A 22,359-nucleotide genomic window follows, 5' to 3' on the forward strand; every position below is an offset into this window, starting at 1 on the left:
CTGAGTGATATACACAAGTCTTGGCCTAGACACTACATTTAGGATTACCCTAACCTGAAAACCCTGCTAGGGCAGCATACACAGTTCTGTGTTGTAGCTCAGTGGTCACTTGGTTTAAACACGACAGTGCATCAATGGCTCATACCACAGGTTTTATACAAGTTCCTTGTGGGCCATTACACAGCAGATGAAGAAACTAGTAGGCTGCAAAGAGAACACTAATGGCAAGATGCTCCATCTCCACACACTCAGACTGCTAAATTTCATACAGAAGTAGCCCAATAGTAGCTGTTTCAACAATTGGTCCACCCCATAAGCCAACTTATGGGGACTTCACCAGTATTCTGCCACCTTCACCAGTATTCTGCCACCTATGCACAAAGAGAAACACCCCAAGCAATTGGATACAGAAGACTGAGTCTAGTGTGTTCTACACAGCAAGTCAAAGCACAAATCAGACTGTCAATATGCTGACTTGCACCAGAACATTTTTCAGACTTGTGCTTTCCCCTTTACAGAAGGCCTCGAATAAATCTGCAAGTTCTGTTTCTTACTAACAGCTTTGGAAAAAGCACCTTACCTTTTGCTGTCCCAGTACGGATGTGCTGTGATGCTGCAACTCGAACTCCATTGCTCCTGTTAGTCAACCTGCAGTCAGTTTTCTTTGCTTTCTCCCTGTGTAAATAATTTCATGGCTTTTTTGCAAATGTGTGAGCACAAATAACCAACCATGAATGAACATGGAATGCCACTGGAAGCAAAAGCAGTGACTCCAGGCCAGAAATGTGTATTTAATAGATATAACAACAAATTCAGATAATAAACAATTAAATAGAGGCTGCTGCTGCAATATACCAGGAACTAAGCTGCAAGCAGTGTTACTAAACACTATGAATAAAGATCTGTATAAGACACCTAAAGGAAATGGTGCAGCAGACAGTAAAGTCATTTTTGAAAGCTGGTGTGTGTAATGCAGCCTACACCAGTCTAACATAAAAGCATCTGGGTACAGAGTAACAAAATGACAGAAACTTGGAAGTAGGCAGAGTACTAGGTAAGGGTGGAAGTGCTTTCACTTCTCACAGTGCAGAGTTGTGTAGCCTGCAGGAAGTTCGGAAGTCCTCTGATGTGCAAATTATCTTCAATAAGACATTTCAGCCAGTTACCACACACTGCATAATGTTAAAGGTTGCCATCAACCCTCATTTGATTTTCAGTATGTTCTGGACAGCTTTACACCTTTTAACTTTCAAATAAATATAAAGGGAAAAAGGCAATTTAGTATTGGTTAAGAATGTACTTCCACTCCATCTTTTTGTTAAATGACAAGTGATATTTTGATAAATAAATGCATTCACTTAAATTCTATTTTTCAAGTTACTTCTTTACAGAATATAAAATAAAGATTTTTATGTAGCCTAGCCTCACACTATGCTAGCTCTTGTCCCACCATAGCAAATGAAAGCACCTAATTGATTGTGGACTCTGTTTATCAGTGTGAATGCATTACACTTTGTTTCTGGATTACCAGTTACATTGGAAACCTACTTTTCCAGCTGTGGCTTTCCTTTCTTCTTGCTTACTGTAGACAGACTTCGTTTTTCCACTGTGTGCTAGACAGAAAAGACAAAGATGCCAGTCAAACAACAGAATTTGTGTTATGAAAGCCAAGAAAAACCCCCCTTCTAGACCGACAGGTTCAGAAGCCCAAGATTAGTGTGCTCACAGGTGCTATAACCATCCAAACAACCACCTGTTCAGCGCATCTGAGCCTGTAAAATAATGCATCGTGTCTTGTGTTTACGTCAGTATCAGCAAAACACTCAGCAAATTACTGCTTGAAAATATGACAGAGATATCAATCAAATTATTGTTTGCATGCTGTTCTTCCTCCAGAGGATAAAAACAAATGTGTTTCATCATATACCTGCTAAAAAGGTCAATCATCAGGCTTAAGGAGCTACAAAATTTGTTGATATAAATGGAATTATTTCATAGTTGGGTGTGGGAAGTACACGTGACAAATTATTTCTACATATTGACAAGCAGGTACCTAACCTTAAACTGGAGGCTTAAGCTGCTAAACTAACTCTAGAATACAACATACAAGCACATAAGAAAAAACATAGGACCTACACCATTTTCAAAGTATGCTATTTCTAGCTGTTATTAACAATTCATATTTGGCAAGGAAGTAAAATTATGAGAACTCTGAAATAATCTCTGTCCAAATCACTGCATCTGGACTTCCCTTAAATAGCTTTTCCTCTGCTTTAGTAAATTAATTTTTTCCTTGGTTCAAGCTTGCAGTAGTTCAAGCTTTGATGCAGCCTACCATTTCATGTTTAGAAGCCAAACTCAATTCATTACCCTGCTTTATGAAATAAGGAAACTACTTTTGTTTGGCTTGCTATTCTCCACATGTAACAATCAGTGGCCAAATTCTGACCATAAATAAGAGTAATAACAAGCAATTCTAACATTCTGGGTTTTTCATATATAAGTAGTGAGCAACCTTCTTTCCCCCAATTTCAGTAGTAGATAATTTTATTTATAAATAATTATTCTGCTTACCTATATTCACAATGAGATTGAGCACTGAAGAGAAACAAATCTCACAAAAAGTGTATATGCATTCAACTATCAGCTTTCTTCAAAGATTAATCCTTAAATCATACAGGTAAGGCAGAGACAATATGTTTAACCTGTTGTACCTACTCTAGCACTAATAGAGTTTAGCTACTAATACAGTTTCTAGTTTGTTCCTTGCAATAACAGAAATTGCTCAAGCATTCTGGAATGCTTGGCAATGCTACCTAAAGTAACACGAAAGTGCCTGATTAGAAATTAACATTAGGCTTTTCTGATTACTTATATTCTGCTGGGGAATTTTATTTACAAATTCATAAACAAAATATTCAGCTTTCTGGGACAGTGGTAAGGAATTATGGGGGGTTTTCTAATAAAGGTAAGTCAGTAGCAACTTCAACACTTGTTTTGTACAATTTTAGGAGGGCTTTTCATCTTTTAAAGCTAAATGTCATCATGTGTAGTGGACAGTCTTCTCAAGAGTCTCAGAATATGGCTTTGAAGAAAAAATAGCAACACACCTGGTCAAGTAGATTAGTACAGTGCTCTGGGTGCTGCTGGACAATACAGCTTTTCCTCCTCCAGTCCATTACTCCATTCTGCTCTGAGTGCTGTATGTTAAGGCTATCCAGTGAAGAACACTTTGCACTGCTAGTGCTGCTGAAAAGAAAAAAAAAAGCCCCAAAAGTTATGCTGATATCAACAAACCTGAAAGCTGTTCTTACCAATATACGTGTTTCGCATCATGTTGGGAAATTTTGCTTTCAGAAAAGCATAGGAATTTTCAAGAGATTTAAAAGATTTAAATTACAGCAGTTCTTGTGCTCTAAAGTTATAATCTGACCATAATTGGAGTTCCTTTTTCATTTGTCTACTATCCACTATAATTTGATGCAAAATTCAGAACAACAGAATTTGTAGAAAATAATAATTGAGGGAAGAGTTTCCTTGGATATTTCTACACACAAAAACTTTCTATTTTCACACCACATGTGTGGAAATTTTCCAGATAGAAATGTATTCTGAATTCATCTTCTTTTTTCCTTATCATTAATGACAAAACTGGAATTACTTTGTAATCCCTATTTCAGAATTCATGAGTTATTTAAGGAAAGGAGCACAGTTACTACAGATCATACTGCAGCTGTGTTTGTTTCAATTTCAAAATAGTCATCTTGTTTTGCATTTTTACCTTCAGGAATGCTAGTTTTGAGTAGTGCTGGAAGTTGCACTTGGCATTTACTCTGGACTTCGTAATGATTTCCACTGAAGTTTTGGTCTACAGCAGCTGGTCAGAAGCAATATTTAACTAGGTCTGAGACCCACAGTCAACAAAAACTGCTGGAAAAACAGTCAGGGTTCTGACAGTCAGTTGGGCACACGGACCTATAACCATTTTGTGTCTCATACAAAATCATGCCTTACTGCTGCTAAATGCAAAAGAAAAAAGAAAAAAGGCACTGACACTTTTAAATCCTTATCTAAGTACTTATGCTGATAATTGAAAGTGTCTTTTAATTCAGGGCTGTCGGCAAGCTGCTTCATGAAGGTTACTGCAACATGAAATGTTACTCAGTTCCCATGATGGCAGAAATCCAGCTCACTTGAAAGCACAAGACATGCTCAAATTCCAGTAGCTACTTACCAAATACCTCTGTAAGGGCTCAAGCTACTTAAAAGATACACAACAGAATATAAAAAAAAAAATTTAAGAAAATTACAAGAATCCAAGAAGGTTCCAAAAGACAGACATAAGCCCCTGATTGCAAAAATAGAAACAACATCACTTTAGAAACTTCTGCCAAGTGGAGGTAAATGATTTCACTGCCAAATTTGCAGTCATTTCATGGAAACTGTGATATTACTAAAGTTTTTATTTTATATGTGTGATCTCATTCCTACCAGTAAATTTTTGGACTTTTTTCAAGAGTAAGGCTACAATACTGAATGAAAACAAGAGGTAGACAGATGCACAATGTACCAATGGTTTTTGAGATGAACTGCTTGTGACTCGAAACAGCTTTATGCATATTTAAAACAGAAATGTTTCATTCAGTGCCATTTCTTTACAACCCATACAACAGGTATAGATTTTAAGGAGACAGACACATAATGCAAACCAGAGAGGACTAACAGACCTCCAGCAGTCCAGGAGTAAACATGTTTTCTCCTCTTATATAAACAGAAAATAATAGTTAGCTAAAGGAGTTTTCTTCACAGAACTTTGTGGAAAGGTCTGACCCTCTCTTTCCTACCTGAAAGACAGATCCTAAACTACAGTCTGCTTTAGTGAAATTCATTATACAATGAATAAGAAAAAGACAATTTCTTTATTAATAACTTTATGCTACTAAATTTGGATCCGGCTCTGACAACTTCATAGTCGGCTGTATATCCACCAGTACAATCACAGATTTTGTCAAGATGACACTTTCTTCTTGAGGAAATATAAGTTGAAAGTAAGACAGTTAAAAACCAAAACAGACACAAACCACTAAGTTGTTTTACGGTGAGTTCACAAGAATTTTATCTGTTAAAGATCTGTGGACCTTAAGCAACACTGTTCTGTGCTATGTTTATATTCTAATTATTGCAACTCCAGGTAAATTTTCACCCCAAGATTAATACCTTTTACAGATAAATCAACACCAAACAGAATTGTAAATCACAATAAATTCCGTATCCATTTTTTTCCTCTTAAATTTAGTTGAATTATTGCACAACTATGTGCAAACATATCCAAAGTTTTTGGTCAAAATACATTGATGAATGAATTCACCTCAGGTACTTGAGGGATGTGAAAGCACATATAAACTACATTAATATGGTTAAGAACTGCTTCCACTTACAAAGGCCATAAACCAGCAAGGCGTGTGTGCATTTGGCAGTAAGCAAGGGAAAGAATGGACTACCTTCTCCTATAAGGTCCTCTTTGAAGTCACTTAAGCCTCAAATCAACAGCACTGGAAATTTTCAGTATAAGCATGGGGTGTGTGCACATAGAAAAAATACATGCCATACAGATTTATGCTACTCATCTTATAAACACAAATCAAAACATCAATTCAAATAGTGAAGATTCACAAAATTTGGGAAAGAAAAGATATCCAAATGGCCTAGACCTACAGACTTAGAAATAGGGTCTTCTGAACTATTTTTCTAATAGAGATTAAGTTAATTACAACTGCCCAAATAATAAAAATAAGACCAGAACACCCAACCACAAAAGAACAAAAACCCAATAAACAAGTTTTAATCTAGAAGGACACATACTCTCAATGCACTAACAAATGGAAGTTCAGACATGTAACATGGTCACCTTACATCCTAGTACCTACTTGGCAACAGGACTTTTTCCATTATGTTTCTTGTGAACTGCTGTGTGTTGCATTACATCTGGAAAAAAAACAAAGCAAAATTTCAACAGCAATTCCCACTTCATCTTTTAGATCAATCCAACAAATTCATCTTTCCATCACTACCAGGGGCACAGCAGAAGACATCTTCATTAAAAAGGCCAGGCTTAATTTACAGTACTGAAATTAGCAGGTGTTGCACAAAAGACATATCAGTGTGTACAGAGGATATAAACAAGACTCTTTACCTTCCATTTCACAGAAGAATGAAACAGAAAGAGGAACTATGACAATGTTAATGTTTGCTCACCTCTATATTTAATTCTAAGCACTGAATGCATGACTGAGTATCACCAGTATGAAAGAATGGAGAGAGAAGAAAGGAATGAGTCAGAAAAAATACAACATTTTGTACTTTCTTCTGAACTGCTGAAGTTATTCTCAAGACTATGTCACACATTCTGAATAGCAAACGAAGACACCTAAAGTATTGCATTCTGAACCTCAAAATTTACTATTCAAGTAAAGCTTTACAAATTACATCTGACAAGAACAGATACTGCCTCGAGGCCAGGCTGGATGGGGCTCCAGGCAACCCAGTATAGAGGAAGGTTCCCTGCCTGTGGCAGGTGGTTTGGAACTTTAAGGTTCCTTCCAACCCAAACCATTCTAAGCATCTATGAAGAAAAACTAAGAACTTTCAGACACAGTCTACCCTTTTCTTTAAGGGAACCGTTAAATTTTAACAAAAGCAACTGTCCTTAATTCCAACTATAGATTATCTTAGTATTCTTGGTAGCTATGATTTTGCCTGAACTCCTCTCAATGCTACACCTAAGTCCAAATTATGGTTTAAAAATCTGAGAAAAAAAAAATCATTATTTTTAAACTTCTGGTAAACACTTTGACTAAAATGGCACAAAAGATGTTCTGAAATGCATTTGTAGTTTCACCAGGTGAAGAGATTAATGTATTTTTAAGAACAGTACATAAAAGACTATTTGAGCAAATATATTGTAAATTTACTTGGTGTGTTCTGAACTCTAAAGAATATGGCAATGATTATTTTCAGAAGAAAAAGCTGTTCAAACTGCATATGTAGATTACTGAATGCACATAAGTCCAACAGCAAACTTCTTATTCGTTATTAATGTGAAAGAGAAAAAGAGTGCCATCATTATGTGAAAGCCAGCATAAGTGTTCAGTGGTCCGTGTTCTCCCATCAGTCCCACTGCCCATCCTTTCCACCTAGCAGGAGCTTCCAAAAACAACGCAAACCCAGCTTGCTGGTCCTTTCAGAATAAAACTACTGACTAGCCACCAGGCTGCTGCTTCCACATGTGAACTGTTTTTGGGGCATTTGAAAAACAGCAGCTTTCAGACTGTAATCAATACTCACTACAGTCCCAAAATTATTAACAGTCCACAGTATCAAAACAGCATAGGTTAAGAATAAGAAGAGGAAAACTTGAACATCCTTTCTGTGTAAAACTAGAAGCTAAACAGATTTGGCATATTTAATGTAAAACAGTCTGCAACCCTTGAAATACTGCACTTAACTCTGAACCCTGGTAACTGAAGAATAAATAGGAAAAGACATGGAAGTCTATAAATAATCTTGGCTCAAGCAAATTGCAAAGTATATATTCCTGGTTGTTCAACACAGCTGTGAACTTCTGCCTTCGAGCTGTCTATGAATGCTGCCACTTCTTGAGTTATAGAACAACTTCTTAAGGAAACTGCTGAACGTACACAAATTGTTCATTCGCATAGCAGATTTCATTCAAATTTTGTACCACTTTATACCAATGAAGAAATCAGTCAAGTGTATGATTTCCAGAATTGACTGTGGTAAAATATCTCAAAGAACCACCTTTGAGTACAAAACTACCTTCCTCCTGACTTGAAGCTTCTGAACTGTCCTCCTTGAAGTGTTCTGATGTCTTAACCGTCTTCAAAGAGGGTTGTAAGTTACCTGCAGAGAATAAAGTTCACGTAGTAACTTTATAGATCTTGAACAACTGGACAGTTCCTGAATGCCTGCACTAAACTGGAAGCTAGGGAAATGGAAGACTGAACTTACTGGTTTGCACGTGGCAGCAATTTGAACATTGCCTGCTTTGAAGGAGGCAATCTCCAAGAGTAAAAGGCTCTCAAGAGATACTTTTATTTTGAAGAAAATAGTGTAGAAAATAATTTTAAAGCTATGGTACAATTTCAGAAGGTCATGATTGTGATAATTATTAGAGATATTCCTACAATGCTGCATTTAAGATTTTTCTTTATCATCTTTTTGTGTTACAACAGGAAATGGGAGGAGACCAACAATAGTTACTGGCATTCTTCTGCAATAAATTATACTCCTCCATTGTCAAATCGTTCATCTGCCAAAAGAGACCTAATTTGGACTAAAGTCTTCTAGTGCCCTTAGCACAGTCTTCACACACAATTTTTGCCTCTTTATGCCAGACAGGATGAAAAATAAATAGGAATAATATTAACAGTTTTGTTGCAAAAATACCACTGCCATGCTCTGAAAAAGGATTTAGTTTGGTAACAAATCTAACTCTAAAAGTCTACTCTTCCCCTCTGAAACAGTTCCAAGTTAGTGCAGGTAAAAGCACCTCAAAGCTGTTGCTTAGGAGCTTGAAACATTGATAAAAAGATACTTCTGAATATCATCTGCATTGAAGATACTAAATCCCCAGAGATCATGCTCTCATATTGGAATCAAAAGTCTACTCCAACCTGAAGAAGTGTCTAAACAACTGAATTTATGAACCAGGAGTGAGCTAATTGATTTCCTCCTTAATGGAACCATAGCAGCATAATTAAGCTTAGTGAATATTCAGTGTGAGATCCCAATTATTATTTAAGATATAAAGACCTTTCACCAAACATAGAATCTACTTTCACATAGGTTTTGCTAAACAACTTTGTATTTCTGTGAAAAGATATTTTTATCTCTGACTCTATACAGCAACTGAAGACCAATTTAAGCCACAAATGCTTTGTCTGTCAATTAATTCTGTATGTGTCTATTTGAGAACTACGATAAGATTTTTCTTGAATATATACTTCCTTATCCAACACTGTCACCACATGCAAAACATGCCACTACAGACTAACTTGCAGTAAGTAGCAGGATTACAGGAATCCCAAACAGGAAACCTAGAAAAACACAGAAACCAACAATAAAAAATGTCCCTCACAGGCTACTTAACTGAGGTGATTTTGGCAACAGGTGGGGTGAGTACTTTTGTCTCAGTACAGCTTCTATTAGCCTGCACCACAGGAAATGTGATTGTGAGCTACCCTGGACAAGTCATCCAGTCCCCCTTCTCAAAAGAAAAGCAACTATGCTTAAATTTCTCATGCTAATTCTCTTCACCCAATGTTTTCTTAACATCTAACTCAATGTCAGGGCCTGAATCATGCCAATGGGCTTTGCAACTCTTCCCTGCTCTCCCACGGGCTTCACCTGCCCACAGTGAAGATCCAATCTGGTACACGGCAGTTTTGCAATTCAGGGTGTGATTGCTGGGAAAAGAACTGGCAGATGCCTCATCCAGGGCCTCCATCCTTCGGCTCAGGAGCCGCATTTGAGCTCAGACCCTTGCCTCCGGTGCACTGCCAGCACACCTGTGCCTGGACATGCACCTTGCTGATCCTGTTCTTAACCCTGACCTACTGACTTGTTTTTCTGCCTTGACCTCAGACCTGCCGCACTGCTCTGGACTTATTTGGTAACCACCAGGTTCTTGCCTGCCCCTGGTCCTAATCTTCCTCATAACAAGTTAAGCCTAGTGCTTTCTGTCTTATCCATCAGAGAAAACAGATCGTCCTCTTTACAATATAACTCTTTGGTACTTGAAGACTTAAATCATCTTCCATTTGAGTCCTTCCTCCTCTCTGCTAAACAATTAAGTTCCTCATTCTGTCATATATTCTAGATCTGACAAATCCTCATGAACTTTCATGTATCCAATTATTTATTATTATAAAAGTTATCTCACGTTTACAATCACTTTGTAATCTATAAGACCTCCAAAAGAATTGACATTTGTCTATTCTACCCTTCTTATCTACCCACCCTGCAAATCATTTCTGCCCAGTCAACTCTATCTTGATGGAACTTGGCACGGGTTCTTTTCTGAAACCATTTCAAATTACCACCATGTACAACAATGCATTTGCAAGTCCTTTCCAACTAGATGCAGTCTACAGTCTGAAATATGCACATCCTGTCCAGTGTGCCCATGAATCTTTCTGGACTTTGGAAAATCTTTCCTCCCCATGCAGCCTTTCAGTACAGCAGAGGTGTCAATTTTCACAGCAGTAAATTCCAGCCAATTCCACAATCACCCTGATTGGTACTAGTTTAACATTTTCACAAAACTGCCATGTAAGAATGGACTAAGTGTTACTAAAAAATGTTACAAAATGACCTACAGCTTCTACCCTAACCACAGTGTTTCTATCTCATAGGAAACACTGTGGTCAGGGTAGAAGCTGTAGGTCACATTCATGGAAAAAATATACCTGTCACAGACCACACACATCATTTCAAACTGAAGTCAGCTGTCATTCCTCTATTTTTTCCCCAAATACGAGCAGTCCGTTTGGAACCTCCAATCAATTCAATTCCTTTACTAAGATCTTCAACAACTTCTGAGGCAGTGGCCTCACAGCCAGTGCCTCAACTGTCATGGTGTACATGCACTGATAGAAGAAAAGATTCAGTGGAAACAAAGATCACATCCTAAAGGCATCCATATAGAGAAGCCAAGCTTTGGTCGCACAAACGATTTGTAATACACAAGTAAGGTTAAGAGGACCACCAAAGAAATCTCTGCAATGCAAATGCTGGAACATAATTCTGTATGTTCTGAAATTAGGGCCATCTCATCATTTATGTACTCAAAACAAATCTTAGTTTAATATAAAGACAGATGCTTAATCTACAAAAGAAAACAAATAAAAAACAGATGTGATTTTGTGGGTCAGTTCAAACTTCTTGTTCCAAAATTTAAGATTTTGTGAAAGGAAGAAGTGCTAAACTGTTGAACATACTCAATTCATAATAGCCTATTTGAAGAGCATGATGGTACAGAGAAGAGAGAAAGAGAGAGGGGGGGAGAGAGAAAGAAGGAAAGAAAGAAAGAAGGAAAGAAAGAAAGAAGGAAAGAAAGAAAGAAGGAAAGAAAGAAAGAAGGAAAGAAAGAAAGAAGGAAAGAAAGAAAGAAGGAAAGAAAGAAAGAAAGAAGGAAAGAAAGAAAGAAGGAAAGAAAGAAAGAAGGAAAGAAAGAAAGAAGGAAAGAAAGAAAGAAGGAAAGAAAGAAAGAAGGAAAGAAAGAAAGAAGGAAAGAAAGAAAGAAGGAAAGAAAGAAAGAAGGAAAGAAAGAAAGAAGGAAAGAAAGAAAGAAGGAAAGAAAGAAAGAAGGAAAGAAAGAAAGAAGGAAAGAAAGAAAGAAGGAAAGAAAGAAAGAAGGAAAGAAAGAAAGAAGGAAAGAAAGAAAGAAGGAAAGAAAGAAAGAAGGAAAGAAAGAAAGAAGGAAAGAAAGAAAGAAGGAAAGAAAGAAAGAAGGAAAGAAAGAAAGAAGGAAAGAAAGAAAGAAGGAAAGAAAGAAAGAAGGAAAGAAAGAAAGAAGGAAAGAAAGAAAGAAGGAAAGAAAGAAAGAAGGAAAGAAAGAAAGAAGGAAAGAAAGAAAGAAGGAAAGAAAGAAAGAAGGAAAGAAAGAAAGAAGGAAAGAAAGAAAGAAGGAAAGAAAGAAAGAAGGAAAGAAAGAAAGAAGGAAAGAAAGAAAGAAGGAAAGAAAGAAAGAAGGAAAGAAAGAAAGAAGGAAAGAAAGAAAGAAGGAAAGAAAGAAAGAAGGAAAGAAAGAAAGAAGGAAAGAAAGAAAGAAGGAAAGAAAGAAAGAAGGAAAGAAAGAAAGAAGGAAAGAAAGAAAGAAGGAAAGAAAGAAAGAAGGAAAGAAAGAAAGAAGGAAAGAAAGAAAGAAGGAAAGAAAGAAAGAAGGAAAGAAAGAAAGAAGGAAAGAAAGAAAGAAGGAAAGAAAGAAAGAAGGAAAGAAAGAAAGAAGGAAAGAAAGAAAGAAGGAAAGAAAGAAAGAAGGAAAGAAAGAAAGAAGGAAAGAAAGAAAGAAGGAAAGAAAGAAAGAAGGAAAGAAAGAAAGAAGGAAAGAAAGAAAGAAGGAAAGAAAGAAAGAAGGAAAGAAAGAAAGAAGGAAAGAAAGAAAGAAAGAAGGAAAGAAAGAAAGAAGGAAAGAAAGAAAGAAGGAAAGAAAGAAAAGAACACAAGCTGATGCTACATAGCATGTTCCCACTGTCAAAAGCATGGGTATCTGCTCAAGAAACTATTCATTGACCAGGAGTTCAAATAAACCAGTGGAATATAACACATGAACACGAAGTTATAAAACTGTACTTAAGCACAACAGCAAAACTAGCTTTTTATACTTTTCATTATGTAAAACAGTATTAGGATATTTCTTACTGTGAGTGTGCAAAGATTCTGATGAAATTGATTGGAAGAAGTTGTATACTCTCTGATTCTGCAGAAAAGCTTCTGATGTATTTGAAAATAGCTGCCTGAAATTTAAGTGAGAGTTTGTTAAACTAAGTAACACAATCATAGGAAGAACACAAAAATTTACTACATTTAAAAGCAAAACAGGCAGTTCTCAAGAAGTCCAAACCTTTCAAACTGCACATTCAGCATAAGCAATGTTAAAAGCTACTTTTGAACTTTGCTGTGAAATGCTAGTGTAAGCTTAGAGTACAGCCAGTATAGAAAACTGGTATGATGATTTTTTAAAAAAAAGGTAGGTGCTTTTGAGTCATCCCAATTCAGACACTTTGGCCCCATGTAACATTTTATCAGAGAGGAGTTTGGACTGAGTCCAAAAGCACTGGACTTTATCTTTTAAGTTTTTTTTTTTTTAACTGAGAACACATTTACTTTCCCAAAACAATGCATCTCTTTCTTAAACACACTTGTATGGTTAAATACAAAGTTGAATTCACCTATAATGTCAGTATTTGAATTTCATCATTATCTCCAAGAACAAAGGGTGGGATTCTCAATATTGCTCTGCACTGGTCAGAGTTGGTTACCAAGAGGTCAGTGACAAATTCTATTAGCTTCAAATAAGAAAATAGGCCAACAATGAATGGTTTTCACTTCCCACACACCAAGGTTTCAGATATTACTTGCCAGGAGGCACTACTCAGTTCTATTTCTTTGGAGGAGGGGCAGGGGAAAGCAATTTTTGGCAATTGAGCACATACTGAAACCCCAAAATAAGTACATATTTATGCTAAAACTGACACTGAAAGAAAATGGAATTTGAATATAGTAATGCTATTATCTTTAATTATTCATGTAGCACTCCTGTATAGTCACAATACAACTTGCAAATTGTAATTACAGTTGCTTACTCTAACACAGTTGGGTATGTTCAGAGGTTATCTTCAAAGCAAGTCTCTTGGGTTTGTAGTTACTGTGCAGTGAGACTTCACAACTCTTCTGTATCACAGTACATTCCCTTCAGTCAACCTCTGCTTAATAGGTTTATTGATTTAAAACCACTATGCTTATTAGCCAAAAATTGTTCACACAGATTAATCTTGGCTTGACAATCAAGCCAATAAAGACAGACAAATATTACAGATCAAAATTTATTTAAAAATTGGTAAGGGGGTGGTTGAGGCTCAGAGTGGCTTCACAATGTCATTAATTAGAATATTAGGACAAAATGCTGGAACCAACAGAACATTATGAGCAGGAGTCTGAAAACCAGCACCTGAGTTTTCAACTACCCCAACTCAAGAGACACTGCCTAACATGATGAATAATTCAACTTGTCTTCAACAAGGTTGAACAATCCTGACTGAAAAGGACAAACACAGATATCTGTACCAAACAAGAAGAATAAGTAAGCAAACCCAAACACGTATTACTGCTCTGAGCTACAGAATTTGACCAACTTGTCCCACATCCAACCAAGCTCTCTCATCACTAAATAGCAGGTGATGAGGTATGGGCCATTTTCTTACAAATACATGAGCTACTTTTAATTTTATATACATTCTTCACTATTACTGTTTATCCTTTTAAATTCTGTTCTGTCTCTCACTCTATCCTGTCATAAAAAGTAGAACATATGTGCTCTGAGTTACTGTTTCGAGTATTTCTAAATATACCCTTGTGTAAAGAAGGTAATATCCTTCCAGAAGTGCCAATCATTGCTATGTAATGCTGCTTAGGACAAATATTTTCATAATTGTACAATTACTTCCAAAGAAGTAATTCTACTAAGTTTAATAGAAGTCTGAATTTAAAGAAACTCTAGAAGAGTCAAGAGTATCTATTTCATCACTGCTTTCCCACTTTCTTTGCAAATTGGGTTTAGGTAGCAGAATTTCCACTGTCCATAGGAGTCATCAAGCTTGACTTGAATCACTTTTCCAGCGATGCACTTCAGGCTATTTGCCAAAACATTTACCTGATTATGGGCTCAAGATCAGCATGCCTTCGTTCTTCCCTCTTCTGAAAACCCTGATTTAGTGCTCTTAAAATAGTCTTGTCAAATGCTTCAGAAGACAGTTCCTTTGGGAGCTGAGAAAAAGGTTAATGCGAAAAATGAGTAGTTGACATTTTAAAGACTATATTTGTTCACTATGAGTCTTTATACCTTTTGGTATCAAGAAACTCAATTCTTCCAGTTTGAGTGATGTAATTTACAGACCAAAGGTACAACAAATCAACATCATCCAGTTTTGCAAGAGAAACACTTTGCTGTAAATCCTCACAGCAAATCCAGGCATAAAACTGTTTAAAGTTCTATTTGAAAGAATTACATTTGGAAATCTACCAACAGTATGCTCTTTTCCAGGATAGTTTACAGCCTTTTTTTCTCTTTTTTCTTTAAATCTTTCACACATAGAAATGCATTCTGAAAATGACATGAAAAAAATAACCAGGCAGGACTGAATGCACTGTACTCACTATCATCACTTAGCAGATTAAACTATTTTAAAGAAACAGGAGTGGAAAAGAAGCTGTTTCAGTTATTTAATACACTAGACTTCAGCAGGCAACACTGAGATTAATCAATAGCAAGTCCCTTCCCAGTTGCTATTAACACTGAAACTTCTTAGCAAAATTCATTATAACTGTTTCCAATGTCAGCACTACAAAGTGAGGTCTGATGTTCTAGTTCAGAAGGTAAAATTCTTGCTACTAAAGAGCATGTTTTAAATAAAGACTATTCCCCAGAACAAAGTTTTTTTACATTTACAACTTCCAAATATTGTACTTAAGTACATCAAAGCTGATGAAATCTACTTTTTTATTATTACTATTATTTTAATATGGGGCAATTAAGAGCAAACTGCCACCACAAAAATGCTTTTTTTTACTAAAGTGCAGAACTATTGCTAACGTGGTTAATATCTGCCACCAGTTATGATCAACAGCACTAAGTAATTTACACTAGAGCAGCATCTTCCTCTTGTATATCTGGAATACACCTGAACCAGAGTGCCAGTTGGATAATGCATCCTGCTACTGGTACAACAGCCCAGTGCTAAGCAATCCTTTCCCTGAAAGAAGTGCTACTAACAGAGGGATGCTGTGTCTGATGCAGGTAATTTCTTGGTAACATACACAAAAGGAACGTCTGGAGTCTGGACAGGCAGGTGCTGTTAGTATTATGTTACTACAGTGCTACAGCACCTGAAATGTCTTAGATATAAAATCACGAAGGGCTGAAAGCACCTGTTGTTAACAGACCCTTTGGCTTTAATGTGCATTACTGAGGAACTCTAACTGAAGAATTAGTCAGTGTTAGCCAAAAGGTACCAAAAAGTTACCGCAGAAGTGTGGGAATGAGCAAATCTCCTATCCTAGTATTTCATATGTAGATTTGTCTCTGGACAGTTAACTTTTTGTCTTTAGAATTTCCATTAAAAGGAATACAATTCCTTCTGTAGGTAAAGATTCAGTTATACAAACCCAAAATTAGGTGCTTAGCTTAAGGTAATGAGATAGCCTTGTTACTTACAAGCTCATTAGTCCTTCCACATACATGGGTAATTTCCTACTTGTAAAGAATTTTTCATGCTTATCACCTAAGAGGAGCCAGTCTTTAATATAAAGCATCCAAGTTATCCCATTTACTACCTTAGTTTTCCCACCAATGCTTCTACTCTGAAACAATTTTTATCATTACCTTATTTCTATCACATGCAGCATTGGAATTTTCCATCAAATATTTTGACCATTCTTTTCTGTACCTAGGAAACTGAGCGTACTAGTTGACAATGCCATGCAGACTGGAACAAGAACAACGAAAAGCCAAAATGCAAGGGCATATGAAGTAGACATTCATACTTCATGTTTTTTAAAGCAAGTTGTAAGTTCTATCCTGCTTTATTTAACAATTCTCTCTTACTTCTATACTTATGGCTATCAAACCAACACAAACCAAATACATTTTTCAGCTGTGCACATTTTCCACAGAACACCTCAGGAAGCTCATAGCTGCTTGTGGTTGTTTCCCTCTTGTTCTGCCATCTCCTAGACACTGCTGGAACAGTCAAGCCAGCACATGGAACACCCTACATCAGTGAACTCCGCAACACTCTGGATCATGTCTTTTTTCCTGGCTCCTCCTGGAAGCAACTAGGTTCTAGGAGGTTAATTTCAGAAACTGATGTCTATCTTACACAAGCAGGAAAGACAGGATGCATGCCTCTAAATGCTCATCCCAGAACTGCACAGAATCCTGTATGAAGTGCTGCTTTTAGGGTTCTCTTCAGGTGCAGATGCATGTACCCTATTCTGTGGGATAACCCACCTGCAATCAGACATGGCATCCATAATGCAAATCCTCACAAATCAAGTTCTGAGAACTCTTAGAACTAGACATGCAACTAGATAAAAGCAGTTGTATTAACCACTGCAGATTACTGCAATGACAGAAAACAATGTTGATAACTTATACAGTGAACAAGACAATGACCTTTGTACGGTGACTGGCTTTCTGCTCACAATTAACACCGCAGTTAAGAACACCAGATGCCATAAAACATGTCCAAGACAGATCTCTCATTACTGCCCTGAACAGGGAAGAGTTTAAATATAGAATAATTTCTCAGAATAGGTGGAACCCAAAATATTAGACAGTGGCAATGAACACACAGTTCGAAGTCATCACACCGATGGGGTCTGCATGTGGCCTACGCACAGAAATGTAATCCCTGCTTGGAGCACGGAGGAAAACAACTGAGAGAACTTTTAGTTTTTTTAAACATGGACACACATGCACATATAGTTGCAAGACTCTCCTCAAGTTTAACTCCTTGTTATAATGAATGGGCCTGCCTTTGTTCTACTGAAGAATACAACAGTTAAATTAAAAACTATTATGCTTATGGGTGTGTCTCACTAATTAAAAACAACAAATGGTACTCTTTAAGGTCCTTCTTCTAACAGGAACACAAGCAAACAACCAGTGGTTGTAACTATACATGAGCTCTGTGGGGAGTATTAAAAACTCATCTGGTAGTTCTACAGTAGTTCAATTAAAACTCTAAGCGCCATTTCAGATGAGACAAACAATCCCCTCCTGGGAAACTCCCCAGACATTCTGCAGGGCTGCTTCTTCTGTCAAGATCCTCCATCACAATGTACGTAATTTAAATGGTTAATACAATTGTGAAGTACAAAAACCTGTTAGCATGCTTTTGTTTCTATAATTACTAATGTTACTATAATTACGTCCCAGAAATCACAGCTCTCCTAGACTACTTCTGAAGTTATAAACCTGATGTGTAAACACTACTTTTATATTTGATGACATACTTTTAGCAGGAATTCCTGAAGCTCCTGGTGTGTTTTTGTTACACACGTTACCGAAAAATCAGACCAAGTTACCTAGAACAAAGGAAAAAAGAATGAGGAAAGTTTATTTTTACAAATATCATAGAAATTAGCTTGTCAGAACAATTCCATAAATTTGACAATATCAGAGTTAAAACTTGCAAATAAGCAAACACCAGGCAAAACATGGATAAGGCTGTACTTTTTCAAAGACATACTAATTTTGAGTGTATATTTTCGGATCACCTTCATGTTATTTGTGGCTAAAGGGAGCATGAACATATTCAGGGAAATACAATAAAGTCCCTGAAGATTAACTGACTCAGAAAGAAGCCAGGTAGAAGGCTCTGTAATTATAGGACTTCGATCAAATAGAAATAATTAACCATAAAAAACAGGTACCAGAGAAAAGGACTGTAGGCCAGATATACTGGATTGAGCTCTCACTGCCATGACCGGAGTCAATATAAAACAAAACAAAAAAATCTCTGTTTATATTACCTATAAAATAACTTTATCTGCCTCAGATTAAAATCTTACACAGTCATACAGAAGTTGTTGTAGGCTACAAGTAAAAAAAAGTACTGCAAGTTACTAAAGAAGGCACTCAAGCATCAGACACCATTTTGGCATATGCCTGAATAAAATTTCAGTAGCTTATTGTTCTGACACGACATGCAAGTAGTACAACAGCACCTTCACATGCATGTTTTGAGTAAAAAATAAGTAAGCTTGGTTAGATGAGTGTTGCCCGGCTTTAAGCCCACTTCTGGGCCAAAGATCCCAACTAGTTACATAGGAAGATTCTGAGTCACGGGAGTGGACATTACAACAATAAACATTCATTTACTCCCAAGAGTTGACAGAGTAATGTCAACCACCAACTGCCTTCAGCTTAGTCCCCAGAAATGCCAACTACCCTCGCTGCCCTCAGATAGGAAGCCATGACTGCAATTGCTGTTACAACCTTAAAAAAGCAGTGTCTGGACAAGCACAAAATTATCTGCAGTGAAGAGCACACTATATACCTGCACAGATGAGGAAAGGAAACTCTTTCCTAAAAGAACTGAGTTGGAGTTTCAAGATAACTGAAATACTTCCCAGAATATCTCCACACTCCCCCTTTAACAAAGAAATTCAAAACCACTGTCAAATATGTCTACATGCTGAATCTTTAGAACAGTTTTTTGACTTTAAATAGTGATAATCCTTATAGGCATTCTGTACAAACTTTTCCTATCTACTATTGTATTTTACCCTCATACTCACTTCATAGACTATTTGGGAAAAAAATCCATGACATGGTTGAAATATTTGAGCAGGTTAACCTTAAAGGCTTTGAAGGCTACATTCCACATATTACTGTCCTCAACAAAGGAAAAGTGCATCAATTTAAAGAATACAATACCAAACTCTGGGATCAACACATTAACTTTCAGCTCAAAATGGCTTCTTTTTTTAAGTTTGCCTCTTCAAAGATGTCCTGTAACCCATGTTAAATGACTAGTTAGAATGTTTGATATAAACCATTCTTTTTGGGTGAAAAAGGGGAACATTTAACTTTATTTTCAAATCTGGTATACTACCAGATTCACATCTATTGGCAAAATGACTCATAGTGTTAGTCAATCCTTGATAAGAAAATTACTACTTTGATTCAATTAGAACATCACCACCAACAGCCTTAGCAACTATTATTTAATACATGCTGCCCCTTAGCTACTACAATAGATGAAGACTATACTAGGTAGGCCTTTCAGTTTGTGGCCACTTTCCAGCTTGTTTGGTTTTGCCTTAAGAAACAAAGCCCAAAACAAACAAACCAATCTCCAGTTTTCTCAAAAAGCACAGCAGCCACCCTCAATGGTAAACACTGAGAAACAAGATCCAAGAAGACCATATGACTCCAAGCAATCTACACCTGCAGACACAACAATTGTGCTCCTGTGCCACTTGAGCAAATGATTGACTAGTTTTAGAATTCTTAGGAATTAACAAAAGCCAAGTTTCCTGAAGTGATGTTGCATACCCAGCTATGGCTGATGTTTTACACATTTCCACCTTATGCCCTCACACTTTATGCCCACAATTACATAAAACACTTGATTTGCACTCAGAATTCAAAATAATTACAGGATAATCCAAAGAATCTCAACATTGCCTCCTGGGCAGGTTATTGAAACAAGCTGTATGTATCTACAGTACATAGATATCATGAAAACAATAATTTTAATATTCTGGAGGTTATTTGCTTACTTTGAATGTGTACTCCAAATGTTTGTCAGCCCTTTTTCTTGATACGTCTTTCAGGGTTATCTTCTCAATGTGTACAGCTGAAAGAAAAACACCTTATTGTGCACTCCAAAACCGACAGTTTGCAAATCATTCTCTACTTTCCCAGGCACTCTGAGCATGCCTGTAGGCTTATTGCCTGACTCACACAGCCCCACTCCTCCTTAGGGGCTGTTTTATTGCAACAAACTGCTGGGGACAGGTGGAACCTTGCTCTCTCCAAGTATTCCTCTGGCCTAACGACAACCTTTTCAGTGCACATCACGGGAATCTGTGCATTACCCAAGAGCTTATTTACACCAAATGTCAAATAACTACAACAATATAACCACTATAAGCGAAAAGACAGTAAAAGGAAGTCAGATTGTGTCTTTACTCCAAGAAGTAACAAGTGCTGATAAAAACCAGACAGTGCCTTCTATACCCACGTGTCAGAAACATCAAGTAGTAATGAGGGCAAACTAAGGCTGAATAACCACATTTCTGAAGGGTACTTAGGTAAAAAAAAAGTTACAGAAGGCCTGAAGGAGATAGAAATGAGTGTCAGCAAAGAGAAAACAAAGAGAAGAAGCAGAAGGCTACTACAATTGTAGTGTAAAGAGTGTCATTAAACTGAACTGAGAAGGAAGAAAGGTACTGTACGTACTTGCTACTTTAACACTCCTTCCCCACAGCCTTTTGTATTCAACAATAGGCAAGTTCTGGCTGTGACCTGGCAAACAGCAGCACCATATAGCTTTCAGGGACCAGAGATTTTCTTGAGGGCACACAGCATTGTTCAGGTAATATTCCATATAAAAACCCTTATGTAGCCAAGATAGGCTTTCCACTTTTGCTGCTGTGCTGGCCTGAGAATTCAACAGAATTTTATTCTAGTGCAAGCCTGAACACATCTCCACATGTAAAAAAAAAATATATATATTTAAAAGCATCTCTGTGGAGGGCTGGGAGCCCTTGGCACAAGAGCCCTCTGCTCTCCCTTGGAGAAGAGAGGCCTGAGGGCAAGACGATCTCCCCCAGAGATAAGCAACCTTCCTCGGGTCATGGCGAGAAAGTGAACCACCCCCAGCATGCCTTGTTTCTATATGGTAATAGCCTGTACCCCGTTGGCTGGTTGGTTTCTACCCCACTCCCTGCCTACCCCATATAACCTCTGCCCCCCAGCCCTGCGGTAGGGAGCCTTGTCCCTGGCCACCCCTTCACAGGGGCTGCTGGACAATAAAAGCTGCCTCTGAGCTATACGAGGCTCCTGTCTCTCTATCCCAGAGTTCGCCTTGGGTGATTGCACAAAGAGCTGAATCACAGGAGCTGGAATCACTTGTAGCACAGAAGTTGCTACACTTGCTGAAGTCACTTGTTGCCCTGGGAAGCCGGCCACCGCCCCTGGAAGAGTTGTTCCTTGCAGGACACTCCTTATAGGAAGGTCGTGGTTGCCCATCCCCCGGCTTCTCGGGAAGCAACACATCTCTACCCGCCCCTACATCATCCATGCTTCCTTTCAATGCTTTAGAAATTCCTTCTTTTTTTGGAGGGAGGTGGGTGGTGTTAACAGTTAATGTTTTCCTTTCAATTTTTAACTGCATGCTTACATGGGATATATCGGGAACTACTCATAACAACAGCATTTTTTCCTAAAAAAAAATTAAACCTCCTGCAATTGTATGTTATGAAGCTTATTAATGGATATTAGCTAATTACCATCTAATATAACAAACATTTTAAAATTAACTTGGTTACAGTTACAATTCAAGTCTCATCCCCATCAAACATGCCATTTCTAAGATAATTAAGTATTGGCAATTTCCATAAAGGAACAATAAGCCAGCAAATAAGCCTAGTGATAGTGCTACAGCTTCCAATTTTCTTAGTAGAGAGACAAATACTGAGTGTGCTGGTGTACACTGGTTGTAATCCTCTAGCTGGGAGTTAGGAAGATAGACAATTGCTTCATTTTTACCCGTTAATGAAGATTAATTATTACAAAGGAAAGAAATCTGAGATGAGCTAAGGACGCCAGACAATATCATACATCAACATTTTATGAAAAGATGAATGTTCAGTGACCTTAATTTTCACCTGTCTGGTATACATTAAAGTGCTGTTACAAGAAGGACTATGGCACAACAAGATTTTTGGTGCACTAAAATTTCTTAATGGCTAACATTCAAATTGATACTAGAATTCATATTCATAAGTTAATTAAGAAGTTGATTCCCATGACTGGAACTGAGAATA

At 37.2% G+C, this 22,359-nt stretch overlaps 1 protein-coding gene across 4 annotated transcripts in view; it reads right to left on the bottom strand.

The window, feature by feature from the left end:
- Window positions 1-22,359, bottom strand: part of ZCCHC2 (zinc finger CCHC-type containing 2) — a 46,430-nt gene that overhangs the window by 7,647 nt on the left and 16,424 nt on the right. The window contains exons 3-11 of one of the 4 annotated variants that reach the window (XM_082280021.1): window positions 20,089-20,165; window positions 17,815-17,886; window positions 14,453-14,565; window positions 12,442-12,536; window positions 7,837-7,920; window positions 5,928-5,985; window positions 3,111-3,246; window positions 1,549-1,613; window positions 581-675 (exon numbers count right to left, since the gene is read on the bottom strand). In XM_082280021.1, coding sequence (XP_082136147.1) covers window positions 581-675; window positions 1,549-1,613; window positions 3,111-3,246; window positions 5,928-5,985; window positions 7,837-7,920; window positions 12,442-12,536; window positions 14,453-14,565; window positions 17,815-17,886; window positions 20,089-20,165 — 795 coding nt within the window. Of the gene's footprint in view, window positions 1-580; window positions 676-1,548; window positions 1,614-3,110; window positions 3,250-5,927; window positions 5,986-7,836; window positions 7,921-12,441; window positions 12,537-14,452; window positions 14,566-17,814; window positions 17,887-20,088; window positions 20,166-22,359 lie in introns of all 4 variants that reach the window. The other 3 variants (XM_082280020.1, XM_082280023.1, XM_082280022.1) reach the window with 3 other exon arrangements.

This window comes from Coloeus monedula, assembly GCF_965178545.1.
Source record: "Coloeus monedula genome assembly, chromosome: 1".
Taxonomy (NCBI): domain Eukaryota; kingdom Metazoa; phylum Chordata; class Aves; order Passeriformes; family Corvidae; genus Coloeus; species Coloeus monedula.